This window comes from Choloepus didactylus, chromosome 3 (genome assembly GCF_015220235.1).
Source record: "Choloepus didactylus isolate mChoDid1 chromosome 3, mChoDid1.pri, whole genome shotgun sequence".
Taxonomy (NCBI): domain Eukaryota; kingdom Metazoa; phylum Chordata; class Mammalia; order Pilosa; family Megalonychidae; genus Choloepus; species Choloepus didactylus.
Genome location: NC_051309.1, coordinates 183562340 through 183585059, shown reverse-complemented (window position 1 = coordinate 183585059; position 22720 = coordinate 183562340). Strand labels below are relative to the sequence as shown.

The window sequence follows — 22720 nt, the reverse complement described above, 5'->3', positions numbered from 1 at the left end:
CGCTGGCGCCAGGCGCCTGTCACTTCCTCGCGTCCTTCTTGACCAAAGTCCGGCGCGGGCGTAGGTCTTTGGTGGGGTATTTTTTGCAGCAATTTAGCTTGCCTCGGGGCCGCGGTGGTTTGAAAGCCCAAGGGAACCTGGAAAGAGATCGCCACCCCCAGCCCTTGCACTTCTCGGTCCAAGATGGACAAAGTCTGTGCCATTTTTGGAGGTTCCCGAGGTATTGGCAGGGCGGTGGCCCAGGTAATGTCCCAGAAAGGCTACCGACTGGCCATCGTCGCCAGAAATCTGGAAGGGGCCAAAGCCGCCGCCCGTGACCTCGGCGGTAGGTACCGAACTGGAGATGCCCACTTGTGTGGCTGCGGTCAGACGTCTTACGCCTTCTCATCTGTGAAACGAGAGGTCCTTTATGGCGCTGAGATTTAATGATTCAGCTTCGCAAACGGGTGCTGGAGCAATGTGCCTGCAGCCGAGCACTGAACGCTTGGGGTTTCCCTAAAGTTGACACCTCGCAGCTCGCGGAGGCCCCATTAATAAGTACTCGCGCCACTGAGGCCAATGCTAACCATGTGGAGCTGGTTTGTTTTGGCGTCCGGTAGGAAAGAGCCACACAACACATATTTATGTAGGGCAAAGGCGCACCCGTTACACGACAGCCCGGATGCTGGGGGACAGGACTGGGTGAAAGGAGTTCAAGCAGGAAAGTTAATCCTTAGCAGACACAAACGTCACACTTTAGTTTCTCTGAAGGCTGTTCCTGCCCCTGTGCAGTGTGCACACGATAGTGTTTCAAAGAGAAATCCTTTTCAGTACCAGCCCGTTTTGGAATATACCCCGTTTGCTTAACGACGTCCATAAGCACTTAAATTATTAAATTGTTTGGTGAATTTTACAAATGGACAATTGAAATTTGCAGCCAAATTTCTTTTTATTGCATTTAAACTCCTCCTCCCCGCCCCTTGCTTATTACATCTTATTTACTACCAGGGAGGTATTGGAAAGAATAGAGGTCTGGGGTGGGTGGGTGCATTTTTTGTCTGTAACCTTTAAAATAACATTACTAATTGCTTTGGCATCACTAACTCAGCATAAGTGTTTAATTCTTTACTCAGGTTGCAAGAATATTGGGATCTCTAAAAGAAACACACACACAGTTTAGACCAGGAAAAGTTTCAGTGAATCCTTCTTGTTGCTCATATTCATTGCTATTATGCTTTTCTGACCAAGGGGGAAAAATCGGTGCTCCTTCCTGGGGTTATCCCCAGCAATCAGTGTTTGTTTGACTTAATTAAAACCACTGATTAAGCTTTCAAGGGTTGTTTTAGACCCAACCAGTCTTCATATGGAATCCAGGAGTGATCAGAGGATTCTTTCATTTCTTGGAATCATGTATTCTGTGAATGATTGGTTTTCACCTAGAAAGTATGATTTCCCAGGTGACTTACTGTTTCCTAAAGCTTGAGAGTGTAAGAAAATAAGCAATTATTTTGCTTTTTAAAAATGTACATTTTAGTGTTAAAATGGTAGATTATTATATAGGGAATGCTTTATATTCCTTTGAAGTGAATTTTTTTTTTCCATTCTAGACATCTTAAAAACAATAGTGGGCATTTTAAAGAGACAGTTAACAGTTGCTTTTAGTAAAAAGTTATTTTTTTCGTGGTTCATAGCATTTTTAGTAGCTTCCTGCCTTGTTCCACATCTCCTGATGGTCACGCTTGGATAATAGTCATTATATGTGTGCTGTTGTGAATTTGTAGCATTAAAAAAGAAAAAGTAAGAGAACTCTAGAGTCCCTGCTTAGGACCCCAGAGACTAATCCAACAAAAACCTAACTGAATTAGACTAAATTTCAAAAAAGAAATATAAAACCCATAAGACTATTGAACTGGATAGCATGAGGTCAGTGTCAAAGCTATAAATTTTAGTAAATGAATCTTACATAGCATTATGAACATGAAAAAGACTCCCCCAATTTTTGTTGAAAATTTTTAAGATTAACTTTCTGAAGTATTACTGTTTCTCTCTGTTCTCCCACAGCCATTCCAGTTTCATTAGACCGAACTCCATGAGAGCAGAAGCCTATGATTTATTCATCCTTTATCTCAAGGGTCTGGGTTAGCACAGGCCTACTACATAGTAGATATTTAACAAATGTGTATTCAATAAATTTTAAATTCCAGTAATTTATAAGTAATCCTAATCTAATTTTGTTTGTGTAGGAGATCATTTGGCATTTAGTTGTGATGTTGCCAAAGAACATGATGTTCAAAATACATTTGAAGAGATGGAGAAAAATTTAGGTCGAGTTAATTTCTTGGTAAATGCAGCTGGTATTAACAGGTTGGTCACAGATTTAAGTAAATTTCTGATAAGTCTTTGATGAGTGTGAATTAATATACTAAAATTTATTGTTTGTTTTACTTCTCACTGGAAAACAAAACAAAACTCTGTTTTGAAACTTAGTCTTTCAATCCTGACACTTTTTCCTTTCTATTGAGGTATAACAGACAGTAAGTGTACAGTTCAATCAACTTTAACATAATTGTAATCACCATCCATACTGAGCTGTAGAGCATCCCCAACACCCCAGAAGGCTCCTTTGCTTCTTTCCAGCTAATAATTCCCCATAGATAACCACTTTTGTGACTTATGTCACCACAGATACTTTTTGCCTATTCATGAACTTCATACAAATAGAATCAGAATAGGTATTCTTTCTTTAAAAACATTTTTAATATGGTAACATATACAACACAAAATTTCCCCTTCTGACACTATCATGTACAATTCAGTGATATTAATTATATTCCTAATATTGTGCCACTTATACTACGATCCATCATCAAATTTTTTCATCACCCCAAACCAAACAAACTCCTTTGTACCTATCAAGTAACAGCTCCGCATGCCCATCCCCCTCACCCCTCAGCACCCCTGGTCATCTGTAATCTGTTCTGTATCTCTGTGTATTTGCTTATTCTAGGTATTTTGTAAGTGAAATCATAAAATATTTGTCTTTTTGTATCTGGCTTATTTCACTCAACATGATGTCTTCAAGGTCCATCCATGTGGTAGCATGTATCAGAACTTTATCCCTTTTTGTTTATCCATTCATCCATGGATGGATACTTGAGTTGCTTCTACCTTTTAGCTATTGTGAATAATGCTGCTGTGGACATTGACATACAGATATCTGTTTGAGTCCTTGCTTTCAATTCTTTTGGGTATATACCTAGAAGTGGAATTGCCAAGTCATGTGCTTCTTTGTTTAACTTTCTGAGGAACTGCCAAACTGTTTTTCACAGTGGCTGCACCATGTTACTTTCCCACTAGAATGGATGAGGGTTCCTATTTCTCCTTACCTTGCCAACACTTGTTTTTTTCCTTTTTTTTTTTTTTTTTAATAATAGCCATTCTAGTGGGTATGAAATGGTATCTCTTTGTGGTTTGATTTTATGTGCTTTTTGGCCATTTGTAGGTCTTCTTTAGAAAAACATCTATTATAGTCCTTTGCCCATTTTTAAATTGAGTCTTTTGTCTTTTTGTTATTGAATTGTAGTTATTTATATATTCTGGATATTAAGCCTTTATCAGACATAAGATTTAAAAATATTTTCTCCCATTCAAGTTGTCCTTTCGCTTTCTTATGATGTTCTTTGATGCACAAAAGTTTTAATTTTGAGGAAGTCCAATTTGTCTATTTTTTCTTTTGTTGCTTGTATTGGTAGTCCTTCTTAAGATGAATTTGGGACAGAAAATTTATGATAACATGTTGATTTCCTTACTAAATAAGGAACAGCATGGTAGTTGCTGATTTGATTCATGGTCTTTTGGCTGTTTTTAGCAATTAGGAATATTTACCACTCTAGCTGCAAGTGGGTAAGAACCTGGCTTCCAAGTGGACCCTGTCTGGCTCCTCGATTGTTAACAATTAGTGCCTCTCAAGGCAAGACAAAATGAGCTTCCGGTTCTAGGTGTATATGAAGTACCTTTTATATTCTTTCAGAAATATTTTTTTAGGTTTTTTTGTTTTATCCTTTTTAAAATTGGCATGCTGATTTTTTTGTAGGGATAACCTCTTGGTAAGAGCAAAAACTGAAGATATGATATCTCAGCTTCACACTAACCTCTTAGGTTCCATGCTGACATGTAAAGCTGCTGTGCGGACTATGATTCAACAACAGGGAGGATCTATTGTTAATGTAGGTGAGTCCTCACCTTTCTGAATTTATTATTATCTCATAGTGTTATGAAAATATTTAATCTGCTGATTTGGAATTCATGTGTGAAACTTGGATGAAATTTATCTTTGTATTATGTATGGGGGAAAAGAAAAGGGCATAACGAACTGATTAATGGGTAAAACAGGAATCACAAATTCATGTGCCTGTAGGAGTCAGGCTGGTGTTAAATGTGTGAGGCCACTGGGTATTAGAAAAATGATAGAAAACCCATGTGATAAATGGCAGAAGACATCCAGTTTCTGTGTCCAGAGGCAACATGAAATGTGTCGGGGCAGTAATTGATTGGATCAAATATATTGTTGCTACTCAGGAATGTGGTCCCAGTTTTGCCAGCTATTTGGATTTTTCAAGAGAAATTGGGTATTCTGATTTTTATGTGAAACCTCATTTTTAAAATATGGATAAGGAATTAAAAATTTTTAGATAACAGGGGCAAAAAGATGGTGTATAACAAGTTGCATGAGCCACTGATAAACTTAGCACAGAGATTTAAGAGAAAGTTTAAATTAGTTAAGAGAGTAAATTTTTCAGTTTTTTTGAATGCATGTAAATAGTCCTTAGTCTTCAGTTTATATGGCCTATGGGGCAGATAAACCATGTAGTGTGGGCTTATAGACCTTAAAATGCAAAATGACTTGAAATTTTATTTCAGTTTGGTAATTTGAAAACAGTGGTACACCCTCTGACCTTTAATTTTAAGTGGTAATACCTTAAAAGACCACAAAAAGGGGATGATGCTCCATTAATATAAATGACATTATTCTTTTTAATATAGGAAATGGCCTTCCAAGCAAGAATTTGCAGTTTTTCTCTTGAAAATGAGAAAAGGAAAGAAAACTGTGTTAATAAACTAAATAGGCATTAGAGTATTTTGGGCATTTACCTTCAAAAATGAAAGGGGTCAGTTTTTCTTCTTATAAAAGAGATTAGTAAATGAGTCGACCTCTGCCTTCTAATCCAGCCAGATAATGACCCTGGGTTTTTATATGCTGGCACACTGGCCTGTGCGTATCATCTGGTAACATGCTATATAGTTGGACGACTCTAAAATATCTCTTTTTAAGGTATATTTTTTTAAAAATCCAACTCATTCCTTCATATACATGCACAATTTTAGAATCCCAATAAAAGTAAATAAAAATAATCGAAAATAAATTAAGACTATCTAATCACATCAAGAAGTATTTTAAACTCCTTCATTGATATGTCAGAAGTTATCATTTACCCCAGTAGCTTTTTGGCCAGATGAACAGTAATGGGTGGCATGAACCAAAGCTATTAAAGCTTCATATTTTGCCTTTCTTCCATGCCTGTATTTTTCTTTCCTTTCTCTGTCTCCCCATATTTCTCTTTCTCCCAAATACACTTTTCTCTGTTTATCTGCATTTCTTCTGTCTGATGTCTCTTTTCTGTCTTTCTATGCTATGCAGTTCTCTTCCTTTGTCTTCAGCAGGCCATACTGTATAGTATAGATAATTATTTTAATATTGGAATTGTTGATTATAATATAAAAAGTGTTTGAAATGTGTTTTTCTGAAATAAAATTACTTTATAAAATTTTTGTGAGGTTCGTGATTAATTTTTATATCGTAAATACAGATCAGTGGTGCAGGAAATTACTTCCCTGCTTTGTTTTGTGAGAATTTATTTGCATGCAGTTTATATTTAAATTATAAAATATCCTTGCATATTCATTAAATAAGGTCATCCAAATTCTTTACTAGACAGCATATTATAATACATCCTTGAAAGTAACTAATTAAAATTTTTAGAGAGTTTCTAATTGAAGCTTTGCTAATTTAGATTGGTGGTAGTTCACATCTGAGTGAGATTTATCTTTACATGAACTATTTTTTTTTATGTGAACTGAATACTTCCTTATGTCTGTGTTATAGAATCATAAAGTTAATCAGCCTTTTTCTGACTTTTCTTTCTGGCTCTTAACCTCTTTCTGCTAGAAGCTTTTATAAACATTACCGAATTTTCATCCATTTGTAGATTATAGTGGGACCCTTTTACTTACTGGATCAAAACTCAAGCCCCTGGCCTCATATTCAAGGTTTTATATCAGCTTCTTTTAGACCCTGTTTTCTGTGTGTTTCTGGAGTACACTCAAACTCTAAGTCTTACTACTCAAATGACAATGGTTAGGATTTCTAATTTTAGCAAAGGACAAGATAAAATGATTTTACCTTTTTTTGTTTGTTCTTTTTAGTATATTATCTGAATTTTCAAATAACCCCACTAATTGGTTTGCAATTGCTTTCATTTTTTTTTTCTAGGAAGTATTATTGGTTTAAAAGGCAATTCTGGCCAAACTGTGTACAGTGCTAGTAAAGGAGGATTAGTTGGATTTTCACGTGCTCTTGCTAAAGAGGTAGGAAGAAAGAAAATTAGAGTGAATGTAGTTGCACCAGGTCAGTATAAACTTCTTATTTAAATAACTTTATTGTTTATGATTTTAGTTTTATAGAGAAGGAAGCCACTAATTGGTCCATTAATTGGTACTCTGATTAAAATTTGGATGGAGTAGTTCTAAAATGATTGTGAAAAGAATCAATGAACTAGTGATTAGAAAAAAATTTCATGTACCTTATATTTTTTTAATTCAGTTTTATTGAGATATATTCACATACCATACAATCATCCAAAGTGTACAATCAGTTGTTCACAGTATCATCATATAGTTGTGCGTTCATCACCCTGATCTATTCCCCGAACATTTTCCTTGTACCAGAAAAAGCGAAAATAATAAAAAATAAAAGTGAAAAAGAACACCCAAATCACCCCCCACCCACCCTATTTTTCATTTAGTTTTTTGTTCCCATTTTTCTACTCCTCCATCCATACACTGGGTAAGGGGAGTGTGATCCACAAGGCTTTCACAATCACACTGTCACCCCTTACAAGCTACATTGTTATACAATCATCTTCAAGAGTCAAGGCTACTGGGTTGCAGTTTGATAGTTTCAGGTATTTACTTCTAGCTATTCCAGTGCATTAAAACCTAAAAAGGGTTATCCGTATAGCGCAAAAGAATGCCCACCAGAGTGACCTCTCGACTGCATTTGGAATCTCTCAGCCACCGAAACTTTATTTTGTTTCATTTCACATCCCCCTTTTGGTCAAGAAGATGTTCTCAGTCCCACGATGTTGGGTCCAGATTCATCCCTGGGAGTCATATACTGCGTTGCCAGGGAGATTTACAACCCTGGGAGTTAGGTCCCACGTAGGGAGGAGGGCAGTGAATTCACCTGTCGAGTTGGCTTAGCTAGAGAGAGAGAGGCCACATCTGAGCAACAAAGAGGTACTCAGGGGGAGACTCTTAGGCACGATTATAAGCTGGTTTAACCTCTCCTTTGTAGTAATGAGCGTCATAAGGGCAAGTCCCATTATAGAGGGCTCAGCACATCAAACTGGCAGCCCTCAACGTTTGTGAGAACATCAGCAACAATCCACGTGAGGAAACCCAACACTTCTGCATTTTCCCCCAGCTCCTCAGGGAGGCCCTGCACATATATTTTTATTCTCTGTCCAAATTACTTTGGGATGTGTCGCTATTTCATGCTAACCTATGCAAACCTACCAGGTCTCACTTCCTATTAAAAGTTCCATTTAATTATGTCATATACCTTATAGTTTATATAAAATCTTTATTTATAAATGTTGCCCTAATTATGGGATCTTAAAGATGAAGAGGATCTTAGAGATCATCTACTCCAGCCAACTTTACAGTTTAGAAGACTGACAGCTACGAGACAGAGTGACTTGCTTGTTCCAAGTCACACAGCTAGTTTATAGGAGAAATGTTACTAAAAGCTTTATGATTTGATTTCCAGCTAAAAGAAGCTGAAAAATAGTGGTCCATCAAATTTCCTTTCAATTATTACAGGTCTTTTTATCCTTTTGCTAATAATGTCTGTCAATAATTCAAAACTTCCAATTTTTTAACTTTTACTTTTATATTACGTTCTTTTGCCAAGTTTCTGGTTGATAAAACTGCCAGTTTCAGTTAGAAGGGTAATAAAAAAAAGTGATAAAATGCAAATCTATAATATCTCTCATTAGCTGGTGTGTAAAAATTTTTGATTAGTTGTTTATTGGACTTTTGAGTAAAATGAGTATTTTCAAAAACCTCTGTAAGTTAGCCGTTGAATCTTTGTCCTAGTTTAGTGCAGGTATTTGAGAATTGATTACCTATGTAAGAAAAGAAAGTGTTTTTGGTTCTAGTTGTTTATATGAGAGAATGGGCTGAACTAGACCTTTGCCACCTCTTTATTTCAAGTCACTCCAGCTTGAACTGTAGACTTAGCTTTTTATTGGTACTGTTTACCCGGTCAGTGTCAGGAATTTATCAAAATGTTCTTTATGCTTTTTGTGCTATAAAATGCTTTCATCCAAGTTCATTGGTAGGCACAGAGACTAGTTAAATTCAGGCATTCTAAATCTTTGAATATTTGATAACTGATTGTGGATTAGGTGCATCCATTTTTTTTTTTAAAAGGAAAAATAAAAGATAATCTGAAATCTGCATTTTTATTATCTTGGCGTTACCTTGTATTTGTGTATGCTTTATGAAAGCTGGTAGATTTTAGTGCTAGCCTAGTTTAACCACATATGAAGGAGTATAGATTATTTGTGGTTTGGGACTGCATGTATTTGCTTCCCTCTCTTTTAGACTTTGGAATAATGTGGGTAATTAAGAGTTCATGATGTTTTAAAAGCTGAATGGTTTAGGGGTAATGCAAATATTTCCAACTCACAGTAACTCAGCAAACTTCCTGGAGTGTCTCCTATGTGTAAGGGCTGTGTTAAATTCTGAAATTAAAAAATGAATAAGACTTTTCTGCCACAAGGAGCTAAGCTGTAGTGGGACTGTCAGACATCTTAACAAATAATTAAAGTGCCATGTACAGATTGTAATAGTAAAGGTACCTACATGATGCTGTGGAAAGCTGAAAAAGTAATGCTTTATTATATTTATCTTTATTGTATTCATATAATATTATCATATTAAATTGTTTATATTCAGCAGGTATCAAGGTATGAGTATGCTTCATTTATCAAAAACAAAGTACAAGTAGAAATAGTAGAATTAAATGGATTCTATGGATTAGTTATTAACTTTGTTTTAGGTAGTAATTTCAAACAGATTTCTATACCAGATCTAACAGAGCTAACAAACATCAAAATTAACAAATATGTTTCTTTTTACGTCAGTTTCCTCACTGCCTTCAAATGGAGACCCCAATTAGTGAGAAAACAGTTACAAAGCGGATTTTAACAGAAAAGCAAGAAAAGAGGAAAATAAATTAGACTATCATTTATTGCCAAATATTGATTGCTTTTAAAGATCAATTAGTTGCTAAGTTTTGGTATTACTTTAAATATAAAATAAATTTCTCACCATGGATACATCTTATTGATTAGAAATACTGAATATGAGAAACAGAGTATTTGGTAACTTTAAATTCTGATACATTACTTTAAAAAATTTGTATGTGCTTTGAATAAAAAATACATATACATGGTACAAAATTCAGGAGTACAAAAAGACATACAGTGAAAAATGAGTCTTTTCTCCCCTAGCCATTCAGTTCCTTTCCTTAGAAGCAATCATTGTTAACTTGTTTCTTCTGTATTTTTTCATATCCAAGCCAATAAAATATATTCTTCCTTTTTTAGAAAAACACAAATTATATCATACATTCTCAATGTTCTGTGCCTGGCTTTAGTCACAGAACAGTATGGAGATGATTCCATACTGTTTCATGTAGAGTTGCCTCACTTTTTCTTCCCTAATAACAGCTTTATGAAGATGTAATTCACATACCATACAATTCACTAATTTAAATTGCATAATTTCAGTAGTTTTAGCATAGTCTCAGAGTTGTAGAGTGATCACCACAATAAATTTTAGAACATTTTCATCATCCCCTAAGCCAATCCCGTACCCATTAGTATTCTCTCCCTAGCCCTTGGCAAATACTAATCAACTTTCTGATTCTATAGATTTGCCAATTTGTACATTTGATATAAATGGGATCGTATAATATGTGGTCTTTGTTGACTGCTACCCTACTTTTAGTGGCTGAATTAAAACAGAAAGTAATGTCTTTTATGGGTGTACAATAATTTACTATTACCTATTTTTGGGCTTATTTAGGTTGTTTCCACTCTTTTTATGTTACAACTAATGATGCTGTGACAATACTTGTACATAATTTATTTTGCATACATATGAGTATATGAATATAATTATGGGAATGGAATTACTGGGGCTCAAAGAGGAGGTGCATTTTAAATTTTGACAGGTAGTACAGTATTACATTTGTTTCTTTAGGATATGTGAAGTGTTTGCTACTTAAAAATTTTTGTTTTTAAGTTGAAGAGCTTGTGTATACTACTTACAGGAAATCATATTGAGAAATGATTGCATAAGCTTGGCAGCTACTCAGAGCAGATAATACTTGAGGTGCTCAGATATGTTATTTGGCATGGAGTTAATTTTTCTTACTGCTTCCCTATATACTTTTTTTTCTAAACAAAACCAAATTTAATTATACATTTATTTATGAGATGATTTCTTTAATGTTGGACTCTGCTGTAAGTTATTTTACATTTTCATATCTCCACCAATCAGCATGACACCCAGCACATAGTAGAGACATTCCATAAACATTTTCACAATGAGTAAGTAGAAGAAACACAACATAAATCAGTTGTCTTCAAGTATATAATTTTGTGACCTCATGATACTAAGATACATTTCAGTGGAAAAGAGAGATTTTTCAGATGAGAAGTACTTAACCATCAAAAATACAAGTGTTTCTGAACTTGACTCAAATTTCTTTCCTTCCCTTCAGAGGAGGCAATGTTTCTTTTCAATCAGTAGCCAATTTCTCTTCTCATTCCTTAGATCCCACACCCTCTCATTTTCCTTACTTTCTCAGTTGTTAGAATGAAAATATCTCATCTGAGTGACAACATCAAGTCATTCAAAGTCTCTAAAGTGACCTTAAGGAGGAATGTGTTTGACATTTGATAATCTTATTGTTAAGTGTCTTCGGTGGGTCTATTTGGATCTGTTCTGTTTGGGGTACACTGTGATTCTTGGATCTGTAATTTTATTTCTTTCATAGAAGATGGGAAAATTTCAGTGATTATTTCCTCCATTATTGCTTCTGCCTTCTGGGACACCCAGACACGTACATTTATGTGCTGCATGTTGTCATTCAGTTCCCTGAGATGCTGCTAATATTTTTCCATTCTTTTCCCCATCTATTCTTTTGTGTGTAGAATTTCAGATATCCGGTCTTGCAGTTCCTGAATCCTTTCTTCTGTCTCTTAAGATCTGCTGCTGTATGTCTCCATTGTGTTTTTCATCTCTTCTGTTGTGACTTTCATTCCCATAAATTCTGCCATTTATTTTTCAAGCTTATGAATTCTTCTTAATGGTCACCCAGTGTCTTCTTTATATCCTTCATCTATTTTGCCACATTTTCCTTCAGCTCATTGATTTTATTTAGAAGATTTGTTTGTACATCTTTAATTAGTTGTTTCAATTCCTGTATCTCATTTGAAGTGTGTATTTGTTCCTTTGACTGGGTCATGTCTTTGTTTTTCCTAGCGTGACTCATAATTTTTTGTTGTCTAGGCATCTGGATTCCTTGATTACCCCAATCAGATTTTCCCAGACCAGATGGGCCCAGGTCCCAGGAGGAGGGTGTAATCAATATCAAGTTTCCCTGAGGATGAGACCCAGAAGGTTGTCAGACTCTCCTGTGAAGCCTCTAGACTCTGTTCTTTTCCAATTCTGCCCAGCAGGTGGCTCTTGTCAGCCCACAGCTTCACACTGGTGTAAAGAGGTTCAGTGCCTTTAATTCTCAGGGACCCTGTCCTGGCCAGGGACAGAGGGTGTCGGAAGCCAAGCTTAAGTTGTTGCTTGCTTTTTTTTCCCCTCAGGCCCTGGGGTCTGAATTCTCTGAGGGAGGGCAGCCACTTGGTGGTCCCTACCCCTCCTTTTCTTAGGGAAGATATGCCCTTTAGGAAATTGTCTTCTACACTTCTTCCTTCATCTCTCTGACTCCCTTAACACCACCCTTGCCTGGGTCAGTGCTGACAATTGAAAATGCCTGAGGCTTTCCCTAATGAGCTACTTAGAATGGGAGAAAAAAAGAGAAAAGAAAGAAATCCCCTTTTCAGAGTTAGTCCCTAGCCCCCAGTTTTGCCGGTTGACCAGAGTTGGTACCCAGCTCTAGCTCAGCCATCTCCAAAAGCCTCTGTCTTTATTTATTTATTATTATTTTTTTTCCATCAGTCCTGCCTCTCTCTGCCAGGAGAGACCTCAGGGTTCCTTTCCTGCTTCCTCCAGGTTTATCTGTGCTCATAACTGGTATTCAGTAGTCCAAATTTGTTAATTAAAACCACAGTTGGAACTTGGTTGAGTTACTTTCCCTTCCTCCTAGTAGACTGTGTCTTTTTTCCCACAGAGGAAGTGTTCCAACTAAGCCTGCCATGCCGGTGGGAGAGGGGAGCCAGTTCTGCAGTTTGGGGAGCTTTACTTACAGTTTTATGCTGCAATCTCAGGCATTCCACCTGTTTTAGTTTGCTAGTGCTGCTGGAATGCAAAACACCAGAGATGGATTGGCTTTTATAAAAAGGGGGTTTATTTGGCTACACAGTTACAGTCTTAAGGCCATAAAGTGTCCAAGGTAACACATCAGTAATCGGGTACCTTCACTGGAGGATGGCCAGTAGCGTCTGGAAAACTTCTGTTAGCTGGAAAGGCACGTGGCTGGCATCTGCTCCAAAGTTCTGGTTTCAAAATGGCTTTTTCCCAGGACGTTCCTCTCTAGCAAGCTTGCTCCTCTTCAAAATGTCACTCACAGCTGCACTGAGTTCCTTCTCTTTGAGTGAGCTCATTTATATGGCTCCACTGATCAAGGCCCACCCTCAATGGGTGGGGCCATGCCTCCATGGGAATATCTCATCAGAGTCATCACCCACAGCTGGGTGGGGCACATTCCAAGCAAATCTGATCAGCACCAAAACATCTGCCCCACAAGACTACATCAAAGATAATGGCATTTGGGGGACACAATACATTCAAACTGGCACACCACCCATTCCAGACTGGTGTACAACATGTGTCTGGTCATGGATGTCCCCCATTAGTTATTTCAGACTATTTGCTAGTTGTTTTTGGCTATTTACTAGTTGCTCTAGAGGACTAACTAAATTGTATACCTTCCCATGCTGCCATCTTCCCTGATTGTCTTCCCTATACACTTTTAAAAACTTAATAATAAAGCATACAAATTTGTGCTGGTTAAAATTGTGGTCTAGCTTTTAGCCAGAGGCTTGTTTCTTCTCCCTTAGAAATGTTTTCAGAGTTATTTTAGATCTAACCAGATCCTAAAAACTTGCACAAGAGAATGGACTGAAGAAACTTCTGTTTGACATCTGAGCTGATAGATATATCAAATAGTGTGGTATCCCACAATTGTTAATACTAGTGATAGGCTAAAATCTTGGTGTCATATTTAAATGTAAAGTCTGTACTGCATATAAAAATGTTGAAAACTAAAATTATGACCTATTAACATGGAAATATGATGTTGGTGTTTATTTGTACTACATAGCTAGCCAAAAATGAATAAAGAAAGTATATTTCCTTTTTGAGTTTATCAAATTTAAATTCTTATTGGATGAGGACCCTGTACTTTTATGATCAAGAGTATCCTTTTTCCTTAGGAGTTGAAAAAAAATGTGTATTGAGTGCATTATCATGTATATATAACTTAAATATAAGATCCTTGTTCTAAGTTAACTGAGTGCATGCCATCTAACTTATCTGTTTATTGATCTAAAGAGTGGTTGCATTGTAACCAGTCGGAAACCAGCTATTGTCCCACAAGTGATGAGATAATGTCATTTGTTGGACAGTGGCATCTACTGTAATTTTTTAGCCCAGCTTGAAAGGCTTTGTAAATATATACCTAATCAAAGGAGGAGTAGAGCAAAATTTCTAGAACTTTACAAATCAAGTGAAAGAATGAAATAGGAGAAAGATCTGTGGAGCCAGGAAGAGAGGAAATAAACTGAAAGCAATGAAAGTACAAAGATGGGTATGTGGGATGTTTAAGAACTACTGATCTCAGCTCAGGTATTGTGGTAAACTGTATAGAACTCAAAAGACTGTTTATGTGCATTGCCTTGGGTGTGAAAACATTTACAAATTTTGCTTTAGCAAAAAATGATGTTAACATTTGGTAGAGGCCTGGAATAACTTACCATTAGAGACTGTGTATGATGGTTTGAAACTGTATGTACCCAGAAAAGATCATGTTCTTAAAGCTAATCCATTCCCATGGGTGTTGACCCATTGTAATTAGGATCTTTTTGTGAGTAGTACCTTAACTAAAGTTGAGATGTGACCTACCTCATTCAGGGTGGATCTTAAGTCTTTATCTGGAGTCCTTTATAAGAAGATAAAAGAAAGAAAATACAGATAAATAGTCCCAGTGAAGCTAAGAGATGAAATGCAGAGAAACACATAGAGAAGTTAAAAGAGAGAAAAGCCAGGGAAGCTGAGAGACAAGGACACACACAGAAGCTCAGAGAGGAAGCCACTGAAACCAGAAAGCAATGAAACCCAGAAGAGAAGGGAAAGACCAGCAGATGTCACCGTGTGCCTGGCCATGTGACAAAGGACTTGAGACTCGCTGGTAGCCAGTCTTTGGGGAGAAGGTATCATCCTGTTGATGCCTTGATTTGGAAATTTTTCACAGCCTCAGAACTGTAAACTTGTAAGTTAGTAAATCCCCATTGTAAAAGCCAATCCATTTCTCATATGTCGCATTTTGTCAGTTTCAGCAAACCAGAACAGACTGGCTTCACATTTTTTACTTGATTTCTGATAAATTGGGGAAGGTTATATATATGTTTTGTTGTTTTTTTTTTAAGTTGCAAATGATGATGAGAGAAAGGCTCTTGGCAGTTTGGACACGTCCTTGCCCTCCATATTAAACATCATAATCAGAGAGGAAAAACCAGTATTGATGCATTCTTCCCTTCCTTTCAACTTGGCCTCTGATGCCCACTTTACTTCGTAGGCTTTTAGTGCAGAGTTCAACGTGGCTAGCTCCTCTTTCATGATTTGTTACTCCAGGTATCCATTCACAAGTCTAGAGAGAGACTGGGGCAGGCTTCCCCTAATGAAATAACAAGTTATATTTCAAGATTTGGCAATAGAGGGAGAATTGTCATGTGAGGTGGGTGGCTGAACATCATGATCCCAGTTCTGGACTTCTTTTTCATCACTGCTGGACTCAGAGGGCATCGCTTTCTCTTTCACAAATCTGGCCTACCGTGGACACAGATCATAACACAGCTGAATCCAGGCTATAATGTTTATCAAGACTTTATTAAAAGCTTGAAGGTAAGAGCCTTTGTCTTTCCTCATGGTCCTACTCTTTATGACAGAGGCCATCTTTCCATTCCTTTGGGATTGTCCTTGCACTTGTCTCGCTAAGTCTCCCTTCCAATTTTAGGTTTGCCTTTCAGTATGTCATATCCTGTTCTACTTTCTGCTTTTTTTCAGGGTAAAAACACCTTCAAATGGCCTCTTGTACATTGTGTACAAGGTCTTGTTCTTTGTCGCTAACAGAAAAACGCATCAGAATAACATCCACCTAGAAGCAAAGCAGATCAGTTCCTTTCAGCATAATACAGGTGAAAACTCAAATGAACATCTGTGCTTCTTGAATTGGAACTACTCTAAGCTCCACACAGCTACCATTGCAAGAACTGAGGGTCAGTTTAGGGTAGCTCACTTTCCTAAACTTCAAGCAAAGTAAGGAATTTGTGAAGACTACTGAATGAAGCAGTTTTCATCTTCGAATCATAGCATTGTAGTGCTAAAAGGAACCTCAGAGATCTGCCAGATTCAATCCATTTCTCTCATTTTATAAGGAAATAACTAGGCAGTTTTAGATAGTATGTGAATTTACTTAGGACATAACTTTGGTAGTATTGACAGAGCAGGGAAGAGAACCTAGTTTAATGTGTCCTAATCCAGTGGTCTAAAAAGACCCTGGTAAAAAAAATCACAGATTGTTGCCTTTGAGAAAAAACCACCAGAACCAGTTAGTAGTTGAGCCTGGAATTTGCTAACCCAGAGCTACACGGTCTTTCTTGCAAACCATTTCTGCTATAGTTTGTTGGAGTGTTTTTTGTTTGTTTGTTTTTTTGTATTTAGTATTAAAACACAATATTGATTTACTGCTGAGAGTTTGTGAATTAGTGGGGAAATAGTTTATGTTAATTTTGCAGAAAGTCAAAAATTGTATAGAATAAAAGATAATTATACCATGAACTCTTTAAGAAGATAACGTGCACTTTTAAATGTTCTCTTTCAACTTTAATTCATTCAACTTTTCTAAAAAATGTGAGGTGATGTCTCTTTCTAGTATACTATCCAAGTCACTTTTGACAATAAGTGTGTCCAAAGATAAAAACTGGATATCATGAATCGCCATATGGTGCCTTAAGATGATTGGATTGCCTGTTGATTGTCCATTGATTATTATGGCTCTTCGTTATAAATTAAGTTTTAGTTAAAGTTCACTTGAAATTCTGCAGAGGCTGGTTACCCGATTTTATCATTGTCTGTGTTAGGTGATTCTCTTTGTATTCTTGCATTCCTTCTGGCCATCTCATTGTTCCTAAAAATAAAAGGGAATGAAAGAAATTTTGCTAACTTTTAAAATAAATGTGGTAAGCTTTTATGGCATAGGAGATTGTATCTCACAATGTAATCTCACAATGAAATACACAAATGATGCAAAATTAGTTCTGTTGTTCCAGGCGCTCATTACAGGCAATCTGAAGATTATTTCAGTAACTTTTATCTGGATACAAAATAATATATATTTGCTGTAGAGAATTTGGAAAGTATAGAAAAGTAAAAAGAAGAAAAAAAATCATCACCTATAATTCCAGTATGTAATGATAATCACTGTTAATATTATGGTATATATTTTTTCAGTTATTAACATACATTAATTTTGTTTTTTAATTGTGGAATAACTGAGTTCTTTGTAACCTATTTTTATATACAAGGGTTATTTTTCTGTGTGCTTTTGAATATTCTTCCATAGAATCATTTTTAATAACTGCATTTTTTCTCTTGTGTAGATGTACTATGATTTATTTAACCCATTCATTTTTAAAAGACATTCAGTTTGTTTCTAGTTTTCCTAATAAAACTGTCACTGTCATAGGCTTCTGTGCTAGTTGTAATCTATTATGTCCCCCAGAAAAGCCATGTTCTTTAATGCAATCTTGTGGGGGCAGACTGATTAGTCTTTTAATTAGGGTGGAACCTTTTGATTAAGCTGTTTCCATGGAGATGTGACCCACATCTCCATGGAAAGTGAGATCTTTTGATTAGATCATTTCCATGGAGGTATGACCCTACCCATTCAGGGTGGGTCTTAATTAGATCACTGGAGTCCTTTAAGAGAGACATTTTGGAGAAAAGTTAATTGCTGACACAGACTCAGACACTTGGAGACACTGGGAGATGCAGACAGGAGGAAGTTTGGAGATGCTAAGCTAAGAGAGGAAGTTCAGAGTTTACCCCAGAGAAGTTTAGAGAGGTCCCCCAGATGCCCAGAGAGAAACACCCTGGGAGAATAAGCAAGGATGCACAGAGGTTGAGAGAGAGAAGCTAAGAGAGACAGAAGCCCAGGGACATTTTGAAAAGAAAGCCATTCTGAAATGCAACCCAAGAGCAAATGCTCAGCATATAATCAGCCGCATGCCTTCCCAGTTGGCAGAGGTGTTCTGGATGCCATCAGCCTTTCTTCAGTGAAGTCACCCTCTTGTTGATGCCTTCATTTGGACATTTTTTTTGGCCTTAGAACTCTAAATTTGTAACCTAGTAATCCCCTTTATAAAAGTCAATCCATTTCTGGTATTTTGTATAACATCAGCTTTAGCAAACTGGAACAGCTTCATTATAGCAAAATCTATAGTTATTTCTCGCAAGGATTTTAAGAAAATATTTTGATATTTAAAATGAAAATCTGAGGCATATAAAAGTTAAATAATTACATAGTATAGCATAATAAATCAGTGGCCTAATCCTAATTCTCAATCCGTGACTTTAAAAATGTTTGATTTTTATAATTACTTTTCATTTCATGAGCATTATTTGCTTTTTTAAGTCTAAATGATTGAATAGCATACAAAATTCTGATTATGAGTTGTATTAGTTAGGGTTCTCCTTGGAAACAGAATCAGTGAGAGATGTCTCTGATTATCAAATTGTAAAAGTGACACGCAACTGCGGGAGTGCACGAGTCCAAATTCTGCAGAGCCGTCAACAAGCTGTCAACTCCAAGGAAGATGTCCGACGAACTCCTCGGGAAATGAACCGACAACTTCGACGAGCTCCCCAGGAAATGCTTCACTGAGCAGCTGAAGAAGAAGTGAAGGTTCTCTAACCGTCCGGCTTATAAGCCTCCAACTGATCACCCGGACCAAATCCAGCCAATTGCATTCTCTCACTGTGGAAGTACGCCCCTTGATGAGTCATCAGTCAGCTGCAGTCAATTGACTGATGATCCGACAAACCAGCCTGTTGGTTTATTAACCAGCCTCAAATATCCTCACAGCAGTTGTCAGGCCAGTGCCCGCTGGACCAGACAGCTAGGCCACCTAGCCAAGTTGACACATGAACCCAACCATCACATGACTTAAGTATTTTATTAGTGATATGTATTGTTATTTTTCAGACTAATCTCATAAAATTTTCTTGATAATCTGTAGTTCCTCCTTGAAATATATCTGTAATATGAATTACTTAAAATTGGTTGCTTAATATATTATGTAGTACTTTATACTTTGGTTTAGAACATGTTCTCTGAAAAGTTGATTGTGTATACCAATACCATTTTAAAATTTGAATTTTCTGTTTACACTTGCATCAGAATTGGATATGACCATAAGATTTTATTCTTATATGGATATTAGAAATACTGGTCTTTAGTATCATCAGCTGTCTTAGCTAGAGCAAATGGAACTATTTTTTGTGAGTATTGCACATCAGCCCATGTGACCATCTTTGTGTTGCCATTCTTCCCTTTATCATACCTCCCACATCACTATGCCCATTCAAGTGAAAATTAATCCTTCTATGGCATTTTGAGGCTAGTCACCATAATTAGGTCTGCAAATGACTGTTCCCTCCATAGTTTATATGTTCCCTGAGGAATGGAATTTTGTTTTATTTGTATTTGTTTCCATCCACTTACATTGTGCTAGGAGTTGGGCCAAGTATTTGGGAGCCAAATATTTCAGCGTTCAATAAATGTTCATTGAGTTAAATTGAATAAAAATGTAGACTTGCTTACTTGATTCCTGGCAAAACTGTGTATCTCCTAAATTGGGTTTATTCATCTCAAATTAAAATTTCAGGAGCAAATTAATTTTTATTTGAATTTGAACATATATCTTAGTGTCTACCCTTTTCAACTAAATAAAACAAACATTTCTTTTTTAGGATTTATTCACACAGACATGACGAAGAACTTGAAAGAAGAACATTTAAAGAAAAGTATCCCTCTTGGGAGGTTTGGAGAACCTATGGAAGTGGCACATGCAGTTGTGTTTCTTTTAGAATCACCATATGTTACAGGGCATGTTCTAGTAGTGGATGGGGGATTACAACTCATAGTATAATTTACAGGTTATTCAGTAATAATGGTGGGTAGAATCAGTGATACATTTTGGCTAATAATTAGGCAATCATACCTACATGGGTAGTATTTGCTAACCACACCTATTGATACTACAAATGTTGACTTTATATGAATTTGTCTGAATGTCTTTATATAAATATATCTGAAAAGAATGTTGTGTAACCAATAGTGTTTTCTAAAGGATATGTATCATCTATCTTTGGTTACCTTGTATGCAGGTGCAATTTTAGTGTATAGCCATTTTACAAGTGGTATAAACAGGTATTATCGTTATATTTTTGTCTCAGAAGTGGAAAAAATTACATTATCTAATAATCATGACTTATTTCATTGTATCAGGCTGAATTTTCTAGAAGTTAACTTTGTGGGCCATTGCCAGAGTATTTAAAAGATATTGATTAGTTGTCAATACTTTTAGCAGCCCTGCTAAGATTAAACATTGTATTCCTTTTGCATATACTTGGGATGATCAGTTTTTATATAAATTGGAAAAAACCGTATAAGTAAGATAAATTCATGAATTTAGAATTTGGTTTCATTAAATGGTATTATTCATGATTGGGCAGCTGGGCAACATAATCTGCAACTTTAAATTTGGTATAGTTGGCCTATTCTTTAGAAATTCTTAGAGGTGATAAGGATTAACCCTTATTTTAAGCTTTTAGTATTTGTTACCATAATGCTTTGCATACCCACAAAAATCTCAGTATAGAGAGCTACTTAAAAATAATATAAGAAAAATAACATTTAAAAAATTAAGAGTGTTTTGTGCTAATGAATATAATGATTCTCATGCTAAAATTTTGGGAAGGCACCATATTTGGGTTCTCCAGAAAAATGGAAACAACAGGATATGTGTGTGTATGCATGTATGTGTATATATGAAAAGATTATTATAAGGACTTGGTTCATGTGACTGTGGGGGCTGGCAGGTCTGAATTCCATATGGCAGGTCGGAGCCTAAAAATTCCAGGAAGAGTGATGTTGAAGTCTGTAGTCTGAGTCTATTTGTGGAGGCAAGGGAAGATTAGAGGGTGTAGTCTTGAAGCACAATTGTCTGTAAGGCCTCACTAGAGTTGTCTTTAACATCCATATTTCTACCAACAGTTCCTGCAAGGCAGTCTAGGCTTTTACTGTCAAGCACTTCAACATTCTTCCAGCTTTTACGCGTTACCTGATTCCAAATCTTCTACATTTTTATAGTGGCACCTTACTTCCAGTCCCCAAAACTGTCTTATTTTGCCAGGGCTAGTGTGACAAAGTACCACCAGCTAGTTGGTTTAAACAACAGGAATTTATTATCTCACAGTTTGGCGCCTAGAAGTAAAAAATTAGGGTGTTAGCAGGATCATGCTTTCTCTGAAGTTTGTCGTGTTGCAGCTGTGGCTTGCTGGCAATCCATAATCCTTCCTCACACAGCTATCTCTCTTGCCTGTCTCCTACTAACTGTGTCCAAATTTCCTCTGTTTATAAGGACTCCAGTCACATTGGAATATGGCCCACCTTAACTGATAACATCTTCAAAGATCCTATTTTCAAACAAGTTCACAAACCACAGGATATCCACAGGATGTTAGGACTTGAACCTGTCTTTGTAGGGGCATGATTCAATCCATAACAGGCATCAAACAAATATTTCCTTGTGATCAATCATAAATTATAACTTAGATATCTGATAACAGTGAATTAAATATCTTTACAAGAAATAGTTAAGGCATTACGTAAAAGCAAGTATTTGCCTCGGAATAAAGACAAATTGAATGTGAAATATCAGGCAATACCTATTTTGCATTTAATTCTTTTGTGGGGAGTAGTGGGATATTTTAAATGTCACTGGATTCGTGTTGATATTTATCATTTTTCAAAATATATTAAATATTTGCTACTTTTTGAAAAGTAATATTTCAATAGCTTTTGGAGCTGAACATTTTATGTAAGTAGAGGATTAATTTTATATTGAAAGTTAATGTAAAAATATGAATATATGCTAAATAAATATAAAGTAATATTAATAAGTCAAAGATATGTTCTAAATCAAGATTCCTTATTCCTTAAAAATTATTTTAAATTTATCTTTAGAATAGTCTTCTTTACTTAAAGAAGTCTATTCAGGATGTGAAAAGATCAGTTAACTGAGTAAAATTATTATTAATAAACAAATTGTCTACTAAGTGGAAGGTATGGTATTACAAAGAATTTATCAGGCATTAACAATTCCAGGCACTTATAGGAAAGGCAGCACCCAGGATGGTTTCAAATGTAGTAGCTGATTGTATTAGTTAGGGTTCTCCTTGGAAACAGAATCAATGAGAGATGTCTCTTATTATCAAATTGTAAAAGTGACTCACGCAACTGCGGGAGCGCACGAGTCCAAATTCTGCAGAGCCGTCAACAAGCTGTCAACTTCAAGGAAGACGTCTGACGAACTCCTCGGGAAACGAACCGACAACTTTGACGAACTCCTCAGGAAACGAACCGGCAACTTTGAAGAACTCAGGAAACGAACCGACAACTTTGACAAACTCCTCAGGAAATGAACTGGCAACTTCGACGAGCTCCCCAGGAAAAGCTTCACTGAGCAGCTGAAGAAGAAGAAGTGAAGGTTCTCTAACCGTCCGGCTTATAAGCCTCCAACAGATCACCCGGACCAAATCCAGCCAATTGCATTCTCTCACTGTGGAAGCACACCCCTTGATGAGTCAT

The 22720-nt window shown here is 36.4% G+C and overlaps 1 protein-coding gene across 4 annotated transcripts; it reads left to right on the top strand.

Moving 5' to 3' along the window:
• On the top strand, positions 1 to 20776 carry CBR4 (carbonyl reductase 4). Of its 4 annotated transcripts, none has more exons than XM_037830978.1 (5): positions 1 to 325; positions 2223 to 2343; positions 4073 to 4209; positions 6530 to 6664; positions 19819 to 20776. In XM_037830978.1, the coding sequence occupies exons 1-5, from the start codon at positions 184 to 186 to the stop codon at positions 19995 to 19997; spliced, it is 714 nt and encodes a 237-aa protein (XP_037686906.1). In that variant the 5' UTR covers positions 1 to 183; the 3' UTR covers positions 19998 to 20776. The 4 variants fall into 4 exon arrangements, with proteins under 4 accessions (XP_037686906.1, XP_037686909.1, XP_037686907.1 ...); XM_037830981.1 differs by lacking the exon at positions 19819 to 20776 and adding an exon at positions 15853 to 17668; XM_037830979.1 differs by lacking the exon at positions 19819 to 20776 and adding an exon at positions 14701 to 14932.
• The last annotated feature ends 1944 nt before the right edge of the window (positions 20777 to 22720 follow it).